General features: G+C 49.7%; 1 protein-coding gene across 2 annotated transcripts; it reads left to right on the plus strand.

The window, feature by feature from the left end:
• Positions 1 to 1,864: 1,864 nt before the first annotated feature.
• GFI1 (growth factor independent 1 transcriptional repressor) lies at positions 1,865 to 15,622 on the plus strand. Of its 2 annotated transcripts, XM_082385728.1 has the most exons (7): positions 1,865 to 1,965; positions 4,366 to 4,563; positions 4,884 to 5,066; positions 6,766 to 7,247; positions 7,369 to 7,506; positions 8,560 to 8,725; positions 11,428 to 15,622. In XM_082385728.1, exons 2-7 carry the CDS (start codon positions 4,449 to 4,451, stop codon positions 11,604 to 11,606), a joined length of 1,263 nt encoding a protein of 420 aa, XP_082241854.1. In that variant the 5' UTR covers positions 1,865 to 1,965; positions 4,366 to 4,448; the 3' UTR covers positions 11,607 to 15,622. The 2 variants fall into 2 exon arrangements, with proteins under 2 accessions (XP_082241854.1, XP_082241855.1); XM_082385729.1 differs by lacking the exon at positions 7,369 to 7,506 and having other exon boundaries at positions 4,884 to 5,114.
• The last annotated feature ends 2,676 nt before the right edge of the window (positions 15,623 to 18,298 follow it).

Below are 18,298 nucleotides of genomic sequence, written 5' to 3' on the forward strand. Positions count from 1 at the left end.
AAAGCACACAAATAAAAAGTTTAACAAAATGACCTTAATTTCCCTTCAGCTAATTCAACATTTGTAGTCCTTCTGATTAAGATTGCTTACCTCTGCATTTATTTATAAAGAGTGTGTTAAGCAAATGAACAGTGGTGTAAGGAGGACGCAGTCACACAATTAAGATGCGTGTATGGTCCCACACCTGGCACATAGTAGGTGTGCAGCCATTGCTGTATAAAACGTCTAAATTATTAAAGCACGCTTGAAGCACGGCAATAGTAGTCAAATATTTTCCACAAACCTTTAGATTTACAATGCAAATTAAAAATCATTTTTAAAAAACATTCTCTAAGGACTTTTTTAGCATGACAACTTTGGATTAATCTAAAAAATAGCAAGTTATTTTGCAAGAACTGAGGAACACCACTCCCTTCTCCCGGTATCCGACACTGGAAATTTATTGTGCAGGAAGTAGTGATCAAAATCTAACTCAATTCATTTAGGAAAGTAAGGTAATTATAACGATATCCATCCCCCTTAGTAAAGGGTTTAGGCTTTAAGTACACACCACAGGCCGCACTCTATGGCTCATGACATACAGTCTAGCGTTGGAGGTCGCTGCATTTGTTTATTTATGGGTGAGGTTTTAATTTTTCCTATTCTACTACAATTAATTAGTTAATTAGTGCCATTCATTCATTTACTCAGTCCACAGACCTTTGCTACGAGCCCACCAGGACACAATGCTGTAGATCCACCCCTACCCTCATGGAACACACAATCCCAGCGAAGAATGACGTTTCAATAATCAGCAGGGTAGTGCTTTTATGGCGCTTTACCGCTCCCCTCCCGACTAGGTGCCTGGGTTGACCTCAGGCGGTGGCGGAGCCCGCGCCTTGGGTACGGCTCTCCCTGGCTTGCCCCAGCAGGGCGGGGTCAGCCGAGCAGCCGCCGTCGCTGCCCCCGCGCGCGCGCTCCCTCCCGCACGGCCTTTAATTTCGCAGCTCCGACCACCGGAAATTAGCCGCCAGCCGAGCGGACTCGGCCCAGCGCGGGCGATCGCGGCGTGGGGAGGGCGCGCCTGCCAGTCCAGCCGGGCGCCCGCGGGACGCGCCGCCTGCGCCCTCTCGGCCGGGGGCTCGGCGCTCGCCCACCTCTTCCAAATTTAACCATTACCTAAATCCGAAGGGAAATGAGCAAACCTCTGGGATTGGGTGTCAAGGTATTTTCAGCCTTGTTGGGCGTATTTATCCCGAAGTGTTTCCACAACAAGCTATTTCGGGGCCGCGGGGCAGGTTTCGCTCTGCGGACGCCGCGGCCACTCGCCGGGCTCCAGGCCGGCGGCACCGCTGGCGGGTGATTCACGGCCCCGACCCGGGGGCGGCGCAGCCCAAGTAGGCAGCGGGGTTGTGGGGGGGGGGGTGTCCCGGACCAGATGGGCGGGGAGGCTTCCTCGGAGCTGGGCGCTCCCACCCCCTGCGCTCCAGTCAATCTGTGTCCTGAATCTGTGACTTCTTCTCGCTGCGGAAGTCTCCCAGGAGCCAAGAATAGTTCATTTTCTTTCGAGTCATTTCTAGTGCCTGGGTGTTTGGGCCCTCCGGGTCTCCCCATCTCCCGCCGTCCCGCAGAGAAAAAACGGGGAGGGCCGCAGGGGAGGGCGGCTAGAAAGGCCAAGCCCCCTGTCCGCCTCCTATACCCTTGCGCAAAGGGGGAGCGCGTCCGCCGCCCGACTGGGGCTTGGGGGGCAGGTCTGACAGGGCTAAGCGAGCTACTCCTTAACGCTCAGGAAGTGAAGCTTGTGGTTTTGGGGGCTGAGCTCGGAAGATTAAAAAAGGAGAGAGAGAGAGAGAGAGAGAGAGAGAGAGAGAGAGAGAGAGAGAGAGAGAGAGAGAGAGAGAGAGAGAGAGAGACAGCGCGGTCTCTCCCGAAAGCAACTCAGTTTGAAAACTCTCGGAGCGCGATACCCGCGCCCTGACCCCGCAGGTAGGTCCGCTGCGCCTCCCTCCCTGGGGGGGGCGGACGCAGGAACTGGCGGGACACCGGCACTGCGGGGGCGACCAGAGGGCGCTGCCAGGTTCCCACCCGCTGCCGGCCGCAGTTCGGGAACCAAAAGAGCTCTATCCTCTTGGTCCCCGCGCGACCCGCACGGAGGGGCTGGGGATCTGGCTCAGGGGGCGCACGCCAGGCGGTTTGGTGGTTCTGCAGGGGAGCGGGATCCACCGGGAAGGAAACATCTGGTGGGGAGGCGGAGGCAGCTGGGCTCAGGAGGCTGCCCGCTTGCGCCTCCAGCTCCCGCCTTCCCAGGCCCTGACAGTGAAGAGAGGCCCGGCCGGCCCGCGTGCGCCGAGGAGGCCGCCCCGCCCCCGGGCGCCAGCTGCTGCGAGAGGTCGCCTTCCCACGCGATCAGCCCTTGGTCCTACCACCCCTCTACCCATTCCACCCTCCCAGGAACGGACAGAGCCAGCCAGGATGAAAAGGAGGCGCAGGGCTGTGGCCTGAGTCGGGAGGTCGCTTCCGTGCCAGTCAGTCCAGACTCAGCGGTGGCGCGGACAGCTCACCCCCTGCATTCCCGCCCCTGTCCCGCTCCGCGCCAACGCAGACCCAAACCGCAGCAGGGCCCTCGGGACATTTTCACCCCATTTTCCTTTTCCTCCGAGCTTCATGGTTGTTTAAGAAATTGGTTTTGGATTTGTGGTGTCTAAGTATACAGCCGACGGAGCAGCTCACGCTGGGGCGCAGGGAAAACTGAATCGGCAGTGCTTCGCCCTAGGGCAGCCGAGCACCCCGAGGCCTCCTGAAGCCCCGACCCTTAGGGGGCGGCCCGGGTACGGGTGGGCAACACCCTCAATCCTAGGGGCCTTCTAGCGTTTAGGACACGGGAAACGTCCCTTGGGACTCAGCTATATGTCCCAGCGGTCTTTTCTCCTAAGCCTGTCCCATTTCTTCTCCGGGGAAGGGGACATGGTGGGGCGTGGAGCAAGAACTCGTGTTGATTCCGGAGCGCCAACCGGCAGACTTAGACTCTGTCCTGCATCTTGCTCTGGGAGCCGCACGGTTCCTAGTCCGGCAGAATAAGTCGCGCGAAGCTCAAAGATGAGGGGTCCTTCCCAGACCCGGGATCCCCAGGGCCCTTGTTTCTGAAATAACCAAGACAACCGAGAGCTGCGCTGCCCGAAGAGCCTGCAGCTCGCACTTGAACCCGGCCCCCATCGCCTTCACCCTGAGAGAAAGGCAGATTCGTTCTCCCCAAACCTCCTAGCCCGCCAGGTCCCGCCCCCGGAGCGAGCCCCAGGAAAGGCCGTAGGCGCTGCCCCGCCTCCCCGCCGGGCTCAGGTTTCGACCCCGGGATTAGGTGAACTGATTGGGGGGTTAATGAGAGCGGCGTAGCGGGCAGCTAGCTCCCTCCCAGGCCCGCGCCCCGATCCCGACTCTCTAGCTGCTGCCAGAGCAGCCTGCGCTCTCCCGCGTCCTCTAAACGGTTGGTTCTCTGCGGACTCCAGCACACCGCGCGTTTCATAGCCGTCGCGCGCGAACCCGGCTCGACTTCCCCAGGGCGAGGCTTTTGGTGAGCAGAACGGAAAGTGCTTTTTCCCGGGACTTTGTTTCCGAGGTTAGGTCTCCATGGTCTGGTGTGTTTTGCCCCGATCCCTGCCTGTTCCCTCCGCACCCGCGTCTCCGGGCCAATTTTTTCCCTGCGTGGGGCACAAGTGAGGGGCGATCAAGATCACCGGGAAGCGAGTTCTTCCCGGGGCCTTGATTGGTCCTCTGCCACCTGCTTCCCTACCTTCCTGCCTTCTTTCTCCGGCCTTTGCTTCCCCCAGTCCTTCTGATGCAGTTCCCCCGACCCCGCCCCTCAATCAGCCGGAGGCGTCTCGCCCCTGACCCCCTTTCACTACAGTCTGTAGCCGGCTCTTGGAGGGCTTGGTTCTTTGCCTCAACCCGGTCCGCGACCATCGACACATTCCACCCTCCCCCGCCCTAAATTGATCCGCGCGTCTACGCCTTTCTCCCCAACCCAAGAGCGGATCCAGACAAGCGGTGTGTGGTCGAGTTGGGGTAACTGGCCCGTTGGGGACTTCGGCTCTCGGAGAGTTTGATTACCAAAACGAGTTTTGCTAGGGAAGGGGAGGGGCCGAGGGGCGTGGGCAGGGCAGAAGGAAGAGGCCTGTCTGAGCCTGGGGACGGGTTTTACCTCTGAGCGGCGGCGGCTGGCTCGCGACACCTGTCCGAGTGCCACCTGGTGAGCGCGGCGCAGCGGGGCCAAGCCCCTCCTCCCGCGGGCCTTCCTCCCTCCTTCCTGGCCCGAGCTTTCTTTACTCCGCTGCCCAGTCCCGGGTCTCGGAGCGTGCTGACCCACGTTTCCACCCTGTTCTCCTCTCGCAGGTCTCCGCCAGACTGGGGCTTACGGTGGGCTGACGGAGGCTCCAGGGACCCTTGGAGCAGAGTGGGGAGCGCGCCCGACCACCATGCCGCGTTCGTTCCTGGTTAAGAGCAAAAAGGCTCACAGTTACCACCAGCCGCGCTCCCCGGGACCCGACTATTCCCTCCGCCTGGAGAATGTACTGGCGCCAGGCGGAGCAGGTGCGGGGCGTGCGCGGGCCGGGCGGGGCCGCTCCCGGGGCCATAGACTCTGTGTCCCGCCACACCATCCCCCAAGAACCGGGAAGGGCGGCCCCGAAGCCCCTTTGCTGCCTTTTTTGTTACCTACCTTTCAGGTTCCTTCCGGGCTTGTCGCCTAGGTGCCAAGGCCTCTCTGCTCCCGCCCTTGGATCCGGGAGGGTTCCGGCCGGGTCTGGGGAGAGCTGAGGGAGCCCAGGTGCCACGGTCTGGGGGGCGCCGCTTCAGAACCATCGGGCCCATCCAGACCCAACCTGAGCCCCTATCCTGCCTCCTCTCCGCAGACAGCACCTCGAGCACAGGCGGGGCGAAGGCGGAGCCCCGGGGTCGTTTGTCCCCCGAGTCTCAGCTGACCGAAGCCCCCGACAGAGCCTCCACGTCCCCCGGCAGCTGTGAGGGCAGCGTCTGCGATCGGAGCTCGGAGTCTGAGGACTTCTGGAGGCCTCCGTCGCCTTCTGTGTCTCCAGGTAGGGACCCGTTGGGAGCTCTGGGGCCCGGGCGGCAGAGACCCCGCGGTGAGGAATGAACCGGAGCGGCTTTGGGCACAGAAATGCCAAATGGATGGCGGAGAGTCTTTCTGAGAGGAGGGAGCTTGTTCATGGGCCCCGCAGGGAGGCATCGGCTTCTCTGGGACAGGGACAGCCTGCTCGCGGGGTCGGCTGCTTGGATCCCAGGCAGTGCTGGGATCCCAGAATCCAGACCCCCGAGTCTCAAACGGAGACCTGGGCAGTCTGAGAGAAAAGTGTCGTTGCCTTTAAAAATTAAGCTCGCTCCCGCGGCGTTGGGCCTGACAGAGCTGGGCACCAAGCGGGAGAGACCGGTCCAGGACGAAAATCTCGGCCCCCCGCTAGGTCTTCGCAGGCGCGGATTGGGGGCCTACTTCATTTTTCGTTCTGCCGGGTTGGCCCGACTTTGGGGACCCGCCCGTTGGTTTCATTTCCAGCCAGCAATCGAGCTTCGCGCAAAACGACTGCACGTTGGGTGGGAGCGAGTCTCCGGTTCCGGCGGTGGGGAATGGAGAGCGCAGAACAGCGGGATTCTGCCGAGGGTTATTTCCAGATTTAATTTACTAGTTTTAAAAGATACCCCCAACCCCGTCCCACACTCAGTGCGTCGACTTGGCTAAAGAGAGTGCGTCTGGGAGCCGGCGACCCGAGGGTCCTCCTTGGCTGTGCAGGACACCGCCGCGCAAGGACTGGGCACCGCCGGAATCTCCGACGGAAACTCGAAATGCAGCTTCTCACTGAAGCGGCTAGCCTGGGCTGAAGTCTGCGGTGTCTGTGAACAGATTAGTAAATCCGTATGCACTTAGGGAAAAGTATATATTGGTATTTGGTTTTAGCAAAATTTGCATGGGTCGGGGTGCAGAAGGCCGCGAATTCGGAAAGCTGTTTGTCTGGCAGGTGGTGACTAAACCTTAAATTGTAAATTATTCCTCTAAGAAATTCGTGGGATTTTTTCTTTTTTCTCTGTCAAATTATGACAGGACTGGGAATAGGGAGTATTTAGCAAGCCCGAGCCCCCTTCCCACTGGCCCTTTGCTACCTGCATTGGGTATTTAATAACTGAGAAATGTTAACGCCTTCCCGTTTTTTATTTTTTCCTAGACAGATATGTCTCGGATAGGGATAGGGCGGGCCGCATTTTATTGGTCCTCTCTGCCTCCCTCCTTCCCGATTCCGGGAAAGAAAAAGGAGTAGAACACGTAGGGGCCGGGAGAGCGCCGGAGCTGGGCCCTCTGCCCACAAGCTCGGCCCAGGGCCGGAACGGCCGCCGCTTTCTCCTCCCGCGCAGCTCCGCTCTGCTCGGAGCATTTTTGAAGCGTGGCGCGTCTTTCTCTATGGGGCCGCCAGATGTGCTGGTCCAGCCAGAAAAGACTCTCTTAACGCCATGCGCTTCCGCTGACCTGGCACAGAATTTACCTCTCTCCTCACCTGCTGTCATTTTAAGTTTCTGTGTGCTGCCTTGTCGCCTCCAGTGGTCCTCGAGGCCCCAGGGACCCGGCCAGCGTTTGAGCCTGGGGGCTTCCCTGGCACGCTGCGAGAGGCCTGGCGCACCGAGTGCTGCACAACGGCAGGGTGCCTGGCACTTCGCAGACACACCGACTGGCCGACGCCGCCGGGTCTCGGGCCTGACCTAACCGGACGCCCTCTTGTGCTTCCACAGCCTCGGAGAAGTCGGTGTGCCCCTCGCTGGACGAAGTTCAGCCCTTCTCCCTGCCCTTCAAGCCGTACTCGTGGAGCGGTCTGGCGGGTTCCGACCTGCGGCACCTGGTGCAGAGCTACAGGCCGTGCGCGGCCCTGGAGCGCGGCGCTGGCCTGGGCCTCTTCTGCGAGCGCGCCCCGGAGCCAGGCCACCCCGCGGCGCTCTACGGCCGGGAGCGGGCTGCTGGCGGCGCGGGGGCCGGGGCGCCCGGGGGAGGCAGCGCAGGAGGCGGAGTTGCCGGCGGCGCGGGCCTGGGGCTCTACCGCGACTTTGGGCCCGCGGCGGCAGGACTGTACGACAGGCCGGCGACCGGCGGGCTGTACCCGGAGAGCGGCCACGGGCTGCACGGCGACAAGGGCACCGGCGTCAAGGTGGAGTCGGAGCTGCTGTGCACCCGCCTGCTGATGGGCGGCGGCGCCTACAAGTGCATCAAGTGCAGCAAGGTGAGGCTCCCTCGCGCCTGGCTTTAGCGGCCCCGCGCCCCCGCCCCCGGCCCGCGCCCAGCCAGCGTCCGCGCCCCTCGGCCCCTCTCAGCGGCCCTCTCCCCGGCCCCACCCGCCTCAGGTGTTCTCCACACCGCACGGGCTCGAGGTGCACGTGCGCAGGTCCCACAGCGGCACGAGACCCTTTGCGTGCGAGATATGCGGCAAGACCTTCGGGCACGCGGTGAGCCTGGAGCAGCACAAAGCCGTGCACTCGCAGGTAAGCGCGGGACGCACGGCCGCGCGCCGCCCTGCTCAGGTTTTCGCGTTCTGGCATCTTCTGCTTCTCTGTGCAGCACCGACCGCTCTCTGCCTGGCACCTTTCTCCTTGGACTTCCCCCGACTGCCCCCAGTATCCTCTGCCACGTCCCCTTACTCAGACGTAGGCGTGCAGGGAAAGGTGCGTGGTTGCCGGCTCAGGGCTCGAAGCAGCCCTGGAGTTTGGTGTCACATCATTGTGAGACTCCAGAATGTGATCCCCCCATCATTACTTTGGGTTTGAGAAGGGCTTGTATGCACTCTTGCAGCGGATATGTCAGATTTATTAGCTCTGTTTCTTGGCCTCTTTGTTTTTACCAAATGGCTGTCACTTAATCTGCATTGACCCCTCCTGACTGAAGAAGAGGAATCTCAGCTCATTTAGAGCATCCAGTATTTGTCCCACTGTTCTTTCAGTTATTCACTTATAAATATTTGTTGCTCAACTTCCAGGTGCTAGGTACATGAGAATCCAGTAACACACCAGGTATCCTTGACAGGATACCCTCACAGAGATTACAGTTTAGCTGAGAGATAGAGGCTATGTAGATAAGCAAATAAGTTCGCAAGTTACTATGACAGAAGAATGCTTACTTACAGAGACCTATTTACTAAAAAGAGTAATCTCCCGTCTCCTTCAACACCCACACTGGCTGGGGGGAGGCGGGAGGAGCCTCTCAAGTGACTGAGGTCTAAGCCTCCTGTTGAGGAGGGTGGAGAAGTGTTTGTAAATTGGTGTCAAAAAAGCAGGGTGGGGATACGTTTTGACCAAGGGGTGTGGAAGTTTGTGGCTGAAAAGTGTTTGGGTTGAAAAAGTGTTAAAGGGGTAGAGGATATGGGTGGGAAGGGTAGAGGTTGGAAATAAATGGGAGGAGAGAGGATAATGGGGCAGGCTATGGGGAAGGGGAGTCTGAAGGAAGGGAGAGCCCTAGCTCTGGGCTAGTGTCAGGTTGGTGGTGAGGAGAATGGCAGCCTAGACCATTGCAATAGTAATGCCACCTCTTTCTCTCCACAGGAACGGAGCTTTGACTGTAAGATCTGTGGCAAGAGCTTCAAGAGGTCATCTACACTGTCCACACACCTACTCATCCACTCAGACACCCGGCCCTACCCCTGTCAGTACTGTGGCAAGAGGTTCCACCAGAAATCAGACATGAAGAAACACACCTTCATCCACACTGGTGAGCTGAAGGCCCCTGGCTTGTAGGAAACACCTGTTGAGGGGTGGAAAGTGGGGGGTGGAGGTCATTGTTTTTCTCCCTGAGGCCAACATAATTCACCTTCTCTGTGATATTCTTGCCCCAGAATGAGTGGTGGAAATGGCCTTCCAGATGGAGTTAATCACTGCATGTGTGTTAAAAAAAAAAAAAAAAAAACAAGGAGGCACAGATTCTCTTAGGTTCATTTACATACGTGGTTCTCCCCAGAGAGGCTTTGATTTGGGGTTATATCTGAAGAACCACTCAGCAGGTCAGCTGCAAGTTTTCTATCCTTGCAAAGAATATTTTCCTCTAGTTTAGCAGCTGCTCCAACTGCTGCCTGCTCTAGGTGAGACATGAAGCTCCAGGGTCCTCTCAGAGTGTTGCTCTAAATGTTTACCTAGAGATTGAGACTTTCTCTAGGGCTACCACCCAGCCTTTTGCGGGAGGGTCTTATGTGTGACCTTTTGGCTGCATTTTTAGGAGTCTGACAGCTTATTCTAACTGAACAAGGGAAAAAATGGTAACTATTACTAGGCTTTTTCTGCTAAGCGCTTTTAAAATGCATTATCTCATTTTATGCTCACAACAACTCAGGGAGGTAGACTACTCCTTATCCCCATTTTAGAGATGAGGAAAGTGAGGCACCTGCCCAGGGTCATATTGCTAGCAAGTGGCAAAGCCAGGACTTGAATTCAGGTCTGTCTGCTCTCAAATGTCTATCCTGTTGACCACTGTTTATTATATTCTATTTTCAAAGCCAAGGGGATTGGTGGATATAGAAAGCTTCTATTCACTTATTGCCCTTTTCAAAATATCAGCAAGTTTGTCATAACAATGATGAGTCTTTAGCCTATTATGATGCTTTATAATGTACAAAGTGCTTTCAAATTTATCTCTTCATTCGATTCTTACTGCCGTCCCATATAGTAGAAGGAGCTGCTCTTACCATCCTGAAACTCAGAGAGATGGAATGATTTACCAAAGGTCAGACTGAGAGTAAATCATAGGGCTGTGGAATGCTCTGGCTTCCAATCCTGAACTCTTTCTCTAACATTTTGATTGTGTGTAGGTGGCAGTTTTAATGCCAGGAACACTCTCTTTAATAGTCAACAAGACATTTACACAAGATCCAGAATTTTATTTTATTTTAGAAGATGAATACTGACTTAAAACAAATTGCAGTGTGTTCCAAACAATCACCGTTGATGTTTACAAATATGCTTGGGCAGTGTAGATGCCCCCATCAGAAAACCTAGAAAAACATCCTACTTTAATCATGCTTTCTTGCCTGAAATTTCCATGCAACTCGCTCCTTTTGAGTAAAGGTATTCAAGACGCTCACCAAAATGCAACTAGGATCTTGACTGAATGAAACATTAAGCCCTTATCAAACATTTACATTATAGCTAGAATTGGTTTCTCAGATTTGTTTGACCCTAAGGGATAGGATAAGTTTTGATGATTGGTTCCTTATCAAGGAAATCTGAAGCACAAAGATAGAAAGGGGTACAGCAAGAGGAACAGAGGGTTCCTCAAAAACAGACTTCTTCTATTTTGCATTTTTTCCAAGGCCAAACCCTGACTATAATGCCTGCTGAGGCTATTTGGAAAATCATGCTACTTTCCCAAATGTTAAACAGCATATGAACTGGGGGGAAAACAAACCCTTTTCTATTACTTATTTAAAGGTATTTTATTTATTTATTTTTGGCTGCGTTGGGTCTTTGTTGCTGCGCTTGGGCTTTCTCTAGTTGTGGCAAGCGGGGGGCTACTCTTCGTTGCGGTGCGTGGGCTTCTCATTGCGGTGGCTTCTCTTGTTGCAGAGCACGGGCTCTAGGCGCCCGGGCTTCAGGAGTTGTGGCTCGCGGGCTCTGGAGCGCAGGCTCAGTAGTTGTGGCACACGGGCTTAGTTGTTCCACGGCATGTGAGATCTTCGCGGACCAGGACTCGAACCCGTGTCCCCTGCATTGGCAGGCGGATTCTTAACGACTGTGCCACCAGGGAAGCCTATCTGCTATTTATTAATCTATGGTGAAGAGTCGCTGGTATATAAAGAATCCTGTGATTAACCTCATAAAAAGAAAGTAAAATCAAGACAGAAAAGGATCAGCTGCCTTAAGAAATACTTTGTGACCCAGACGTGGATTTTTTAAAATAAGACTTCTAGAAATGCCCATGCTTTCAAATACATCCTGTTGTCCTCCAAGAGCAAGAAAGAAGACAGGCTCACTGGTCCATACAAACCAACACCCACTTGGAAACTCAGATTTGAAAACTTCCTCTCAATTAGAACAGAGTCACATGGTTTGAAAGACAGCACCCCAGCCCCTTGCGCTGAACATCTGCTGTGGGAGCTCTCTACTTCTAAAGCCAAGGGAGTCCTCCCAGGGCGGATTCAGCTGCGTGTCTGGGGAGGGCACGTGGCCTTTGCTCTGTTTCCGTTTAGCAGGAAACGGTTTGAGGCCTCTGGCTGGGAACCCCCACCCGGCGAGTCTCCCTTTCACCTGGTGCACCCCTGGCTTCCCGGGACTTGCACTGCCACACACGGCACCCTCCAAGCTGCTCAGAGGCCCTAGACTGTGGTGCAGCCAGCCGCTGCCAAGAGCTTGCGGGTCACAGTGAGTCCCCTCTAGCTCTATCATAGACTCATGCTTCCTCCCCTCCCCCTTCCATCCCTGTAGGTGAGAAGCCCCACAAGTGCCAGGTGTGTGGCAAGGCATTCAGCCAGAGCTCCAACCTCATCACCCACAGCCGCAAGCACACAGGCTTCAAGCCCTTCGGCTGCGACCTGTGTGGAAAGGGCTTCCAGAGGAAGGTGGACCTCAGGCGGCACCGGGAGACACAGCATGGGCTCAAGTGAGCGCCTTGGCCGGCTGCAGGCGCAGTTAGGCACGCAACACTACGGAGGGCAGCCTCCCCACTTGCCACCAGCCACTTCCGCAGATCCCACCAAGGTGATCCCCCTTCCCTTTTCTCCCTGGAGCCGCCAGAGGGGATAAGTTACCTTTTCGAATTTCAGCCTGGAGTGGGAACCAAATGACTGCCTGGGTATGGGACTCACCGAATAGGCTCCTCTACATCTGAAGACTCCACGTGGAGAGGCAATCAGATAAAATCTCGGGCCTCACAGTCCTTCCTATTCCCAGCCCTGTTCCACAGATAGGAAGGTCCTTCAGGTTTCTTCCCTCCTCCTTCTGACCTACCCCAGATACTTGTGTGGAGGAGGAGGAATCATCATTTACAAGGTAAACATATTAATGTTTTTATCTGGAATGAAGAATGAGTGTTATTTTATTGTTTTCCTTCTGGGGAGTTTTTTGACCCCTTCTTGTTGGGTGCTGCCTATAAAGGTTGGAGGAATCATTTCTTCCACTTGGAGACTGGTTCAGAAACTGATTTGGGAAAGGGATTTCATACTTTTGAAATTACAAGATACACTGTGGATCCTGCCCCAAGAAGGAGCAGAAGAAAAGTCGGCTTGGTGAGGAGAAGAGATTAGACGTCCTCCCTCCAGGAGGCCTGTGAAGGCTTCTTCAGAAGAGGTGGAAGCACAGAGCAATGCCTTTGGACAAGATTGTCATCCATTCATTCAGCAAATGTCTATTGACCACCAGTTACCATGGTTTCAGGCCCTATGCTAGGTACTGGGGAGCCAGAGAGTAAAGTCTCTGTCTGCCTCTGCCCCACAACTCCGAGTAGCTGGGTCTATTCTCCCCCCGCCCAAAGGAATTCTGAGAAGGTAAAACAGAATCTTGAAACTTCCCTTCTGACTGTTTGGATTTTATCAAACATAAATGAAAAATAGCTGAACAGATACTTCAAAGATTTTTGTGTATATTCAGTTTTTTTATTGTTAAGCTGATATTTTTAAGATGTCTAAGCTAGCAGGCATGTGAAGGCTCTGTCTTCAACTCTTTGAACCCTCCATGTGTACCACAGAGGAAAAAAAAAAAGTGGTGTTTTTACTATGATGAAGTTTGTAAATGTTTTTAGATCTTCTGGAGTGCATTATGTTTGTTAATACATATTTATTAGAGTGATGTTTTAAGTTAATAAAGTATTAAGACTCTTACATATTGCTTTTCATTTAGGCAGGGAATTTGGGAAAGAACTTTGTTTTGGTCTCTAGGGGCAGTTGGCACTGAAGGAAACTGGAGCAGAGTATAAAAGTAAAGCAGACAAGCTAACATCCAGAAGAGAGTAAAATCCAATTGCTCTGGTTTTCATGTGCTTTTTTCTTTTCTTCTGTGCCTGAGCTCCTTCTTTCTTAGCAGAAGAACTAGGGATACAAAAGTAAGTTCCTACCTTGCCGAGTCTCTGATGTCCTACATGTACATGGACTTTTTATTCTGAGAGTTTCAGGTTTTTTGTTTTTGTTTTTAAACAGGACAGAAGGCTCCCAGATGAATAAAGGCATTACGAGCCTTAGGTCTAGAGACTGAGTCTTAGTCACGACTCTGTCACCAACATACCATGTGACTTGGGCAAATCCTTTGACCTTCCCGATACTGGTTTCCTTCACCATACAATGAAGATATGGTTCTGTCATCACAATCCGAACCTGACTACTTTGATTCTCTGGAGACAGAGGGGAAAGAAAGTATCTGAGACCGATTAGCTGCCTCACCTAAGGCAAGTTATAAATCTGAAGACTGATGAGGGGCAGTAAAATTGGCATCTGGGTTATTTCTGGCTCTATCCCACCTTTGGGAATTTCTGGCATAAATCAGTCCTTTAAAAGAATGAAACCAGAATAAGGTCCTGGCCTAAATCCCAACTACCTGTACTCTTTCTAATACTCAGCCAAGGTATTGCACAGCCCATGGTGACCATCAGCAGCTTGTCCATTTCTGTTCAAATCAATTTCACCCATATTGATTGAGTGCCGAGTATGTGCCTGGCACTGTTCTAGGTGCTAGGAATACAGCAGTGAGCACAGTGTCCTGTGGAGCTTTATATATTTGGTCACTGCTGAATCTTCAGCTCCCAGAACAGTGCCTGGCACACAGTAGGAGATTAATAAATATTTGCTGAGGTGGTAAGTGAATAAGCAGAGAAAATAAACTCCTGCTTCATCCTGGCTGGCTCTGCTCTCTCCAGCACAAAGGGAAGAGAAATTGCTTGAGGGCCAAGGAAGCAAATCTAACACATAGGACTCTCCCTGGCTTTGAGCATGCTTTTCTCCGGTCTCTCCAAATCTCGGTGTTTGGCTATCCTCACTTGGTTTTCAACACCATGTCTTTTCATGTCATTTACTCTCATTCAAAATTGAAATTTGTTCACTCTATAAGGCAGTTTAAGATAATTTTCCAGAACTGTTGGGTGAACAGTTGCAGCATCCAGGAAGCTCTTTCTAGTGTCCTGGGAAACAAAGTTCCCAGTGAATAAAGATCACAAAACGACCTTCTCACAGGATTCACTGTGCACACTGGTTGATTATTTCCAACTTGGTTTGAAAAGTAAAGAAGTTACACTGAGGGGTAAGTAGAACTGATTGAAATCTAATTGGCTGCCCTGTCCTGCTCTACCCTTGTGACTTTTAGAACTTTGGCCCATTTTCATAATTCCTATTTATGCTATAAATGTGGAATTTTGATTTTGATGTTAATAGTGTGCTTTTTTGGGGAAAAAAAATATCCTGATATCCTCAGTTCAGAATCAAAACAAATTACTGTGCCTGTTACCGTGTGAAATTTGAAGATTGCAAATATCTCTCTTAATGTTATTACTTGACTCCATTAAAAATACATGTGAATATTCCATGTCACATTATTCATGAGGCAGGCCCTATGCCTTTTGTCCACTGGAGTAACAGTAGAAAGGGTAACAAGAGACACCAGAGCACACCTTTGTTTCTTTCACTAAATTTTTAATAACACCTCCAGCTAGCCAGTTGGTGAAGCTCAGCTCTTGCATAAAAGTGGAAAAGCACAGCTATCTCAGAGAAGACCAACTCTTTCAGTAGCTAATTTGAGTTTGCGTTCATCTACACCACGGATGATTAAATTACCTATCAAGTGTGCCGAGCTATCAGGATTCAGGCCACGTAAAAGGTGAAATTCATCTGATTGATTTGAGACACGAATGGAACAATTGAGCTTTAAAAGCCCCGCCTTAATTAAAGGCATAGCAAAGTATCACTCTGGGTGAGTTCTTGAGTGCCATTGCCCTTGAAAATTGGGTGTTGATAGTGATTTTTTTTTTTCTATTGAAGTGTCGATAGTGATTTGACCTGTGTCATTTTGTTGTGTGCCTGCTTGTTTAACCTGATCATTTAACAGAAAGAAATGAATTGAGAGGAAGGCCAAAAAGGACTTGACTACTTTTTACTGTGCATTTCTAGAGCACTGTTTAAATCTCTGCTGCTATATGATTTCTAAAGTAACTTTTCAGGAAGTACACTATACACTTGTTCCTTAACGTTTATTCAACACTTCATTCATTGAGTCAATTTTTTTTTTTAAAAAAAGGAATTTCATCCCAAACCCTTCTAGCTTACAAGCTTATGTTAATTTTTTAGTGCTCATTTCCAATCTACCCACATGTGTGTATATTTATGTATTTTTTACCCTGCTATCAATTTATGTCTAGATAGCTCTTTTATTTATTGATTGATATTATGGACACATATTTGCTTAAAACTGAAATATTTATGTTTCACAATGAGAATTTTGACCATTTTATGGTTAAATTTTATTGAAATCTTAGTAGTTATTAAGGATTTTATCAGCCATTAAGATGAAGTCTTTTCTGAAGTTTTATTTTAAAGTTATTCACTTTTTAACTGAAACATATCAAGCATATGGAAAATTAAAAAGACTAATAATACAATAAACGGCGTTTTACCCATTGTTCTGCCATATTTACTTCAGACTTTATTTTTAAAATAAAATATTACAGACATGGTTGAATAACTTCTGGAATATGTTTATCCCTTTCCTGTCTCATCAGAGGCATCCACTATACCCAAACTGGCACACTATCATCACCGTGAATATTTTTATACCTTTACTTATACATATTCTCATAAACAACATGTAATACTGCTTAGCATATTTTAACTTAATATAAATGGTGTCATAGTGTATATATCCTTCTGCACCTTGCTTTTTTTCCCTCAATACTTTGTTTTTTGAGATTTATCCACGTTGGTACATGCAGTTTTGTTCAGTTATTTTAACTGCTGCATATAAAATTCATTGTATGAATACTTGGTGACTAATTATGTATTCTCCTGTTGGGAGAGTTTTGGATATTTCCAGTTTTCGTTATCACAAACAATTCTGATGCAAGCAACCTTTTACATATCTCTTTGTGAAAGAGATTCTTCAGGGTATGTTCCTGGGAATGGGAATGCTGGATATTACCAAATTGCTCTCCAAAGTTGTACCAATTTACATTCCCATCAATAGTATGAGAGAATTCCTGTTGCTCCACATCTTACCAACACTTGGTATTGTCAGACTTTAAAAATGTTTGCCAATCAGGTGGATGTAAAATGTTAATGTAATTTGCATTTCCTGATTCCTAGTGAGGTTGAGAATCTTTTCATAAGTTTATTGGCCTGACAGGTTTCCTTTTCTGTGAAATGCCTATTCATGTACTTTGTCCATTTTTTTGATAGGGTTGCTTGCTTTTTATCAATGAATTTTTCTAACTGTGTTCTCACTACTCACTGTTTTGTTAGTTAAATATGTTGCACACATCTCCCAGTCTGTAGCTTGCCTTTTCATTTTGGTTGAAGAGAGGATTTGTTTGTTTTTGTCTTTGTGTTAATGTATTAAAATGTATTTGTCTTTTCCCTAATGGTTTATGCTTTTTTATGTCTGAATTAAGAAACCTTTCCCTAATTGGTGATCATAAGCTTATCCCCTATACTTTCTTCTAAAAGCATTAAAATGCTTACTTATAACATTAGCTTTTTTTTTTTTTTTTTTTTTTAATTGGCTGAGTTGGGTCTTTGTTGCTGTGCGCGGGCTTTCTCTAGTTGCCGCGAGCGGGGGCTACTCTTCCTTGCGTGCACAGGCTTCTCATTGCGGTGGCTTCTCTTGTTGCGGAGCACGGGCTCTAGGCGTGCGGGCTTCAGCAGTTGTGGCTTGTGGGCTGTAGAGCGCAGGCTCAGTAGTTGTGGTGCACGGGCTTAGTTGCTCCGCGGCATGTGGGATCTTCCCGGATCAGGTATCGAACCCATGTCCCCTGCATTGGCAGGCGGATTCTTAACCACTGCCCCCGCTTTTTAAAAAAAATTTATTTATTTTAGTTTATTTATTTTATTTTTGGCTGCATTGTGTCTCCCTTGCTCTGCACAGGATTTTCTCTGGTTGCGGTGAGTGGGGGTTACTCTTTGTGGTGGGAAGCCCAACATTAGCTTTTTAATCTACTTATATGTGTATGATATGAAATAGGATCTAATTAAACATTTTTTTCCTACATGGATAACCAATTACGCCAACATTATTTATAGCAAATTACATCCTTTTCCCTCTGATTTTAATGCCATTTTGCCATCATATGTCAAGTTTCTATTTCTGTATAGTTCTGCTTCTGGGCTTCCTGATCTGTTCCATTGGTCATTTTGTCGATCTCTAAGCCAAAGCTGTAGTGTCTCAATTAAACTTGTAATAAACTCTTAGTAGCTAGTAGGGAAGGCTTTCCTTTGACCTATTTCGTTCTCTTCAGGAATGTCTTGGCTACCCTTGGTCCTTTGCTCTTGCTTGTGAAAAACTCTGTTGGAATTTTTATTTGTACTGCACTTATTATTTAATTGGGACGAACTGAAATCATTTTGATATTGATTCTTCCCATCCATCAATATGGTATATTGCTCATTTATTAAGATCTTCTGTTATGTCTTTCAATAACACTTTATAATTTGGGGCATAATTTTCTGTCTTTTTTTTTTTGTTCACTGCTCTCATAGTTCTTTTTTAAAATTGCATTTTCTAACTGCTTGCTGCTGGTGTATGGGAGCAAAATTATTATTTTTGTATGTTGATCTTGTATTCTGCAACTTTGCTGAAACTTCAGTTTGTTGCAGATTATTTTAGATTTTCAATGTAAGATAATCATAAAATATGCAAATGAATTTTGGTCTTTCTAATGTACTCTTATTACTGCGGTAGCTAACACTGTATTAAATAGGGGGAGAATAGTAGGCATCCTTGTCTTATTCCTAATTTCCAGGGAAATGCTTTTAATTTTTCACATTTTAGTGTGATTTGGGGAGTAGGTTTTGGTAGATAACTTGAAATATCAGGTTAAGAATTTCTATTACTATTTGATAAGAATTTCTGTTTGTGTTCATGAGTATTTAATTTTATTGTATGATTTTTAGGCATCTGTTGAGAAATGTGTGTTATTTAGTTTCTAAATCTTATGGCTCTTGTTCTTTAACTTGTCAGTGTGGCAAATGACTTTCTAGGTTTTCTAATGGTAAATTATCCTTGCATTGCTGGGGGGACCAAACCCCAACTTGGTCATTTTGAATAACTACATTGCTGATTTGGTTTGCTGAACCTTACGTAGGATTTTTGCGTTTATGCTTATTAGTGA

This window comes from Balaenoptera borealis, assembly GCF_965194805.1.
Source record: "Balaenoptera borealis genome assembly, chromosome: 1".
Classification (NCBI taxonomy): Eukaryota; Metazoa; Chordata; class Mammalia; order Artiodactyla; family Balaenopteridae; genus Balaenoptera; species Balaenoptera borealis.

Bases quoted from the DNA above. Each gene is read 5' to 3' on its own strand.
- GFI1 (XM_082385728.1), top strand. From the start codon at position 4,449: ATGCCGCGTTCGTTCCTGGTTAAGAGCAAAAAGGCTCACAGTTACCAC. The intron at 4,564-4,883 runs GTGCGGGGCGTG...TCCTCTCCGCAG, and splicing joins ACTGGCGCCAGGCGGAGCAG to ACAGCACCTCGAGCACAGGC. The intron at 8,726-11,427 runs GTGAGCTGAAGG...CCATCCCTGTAG, and splicing joins ACACACCTTCATCCACACTG to GTGAGAAGCCCCACAAGTGC.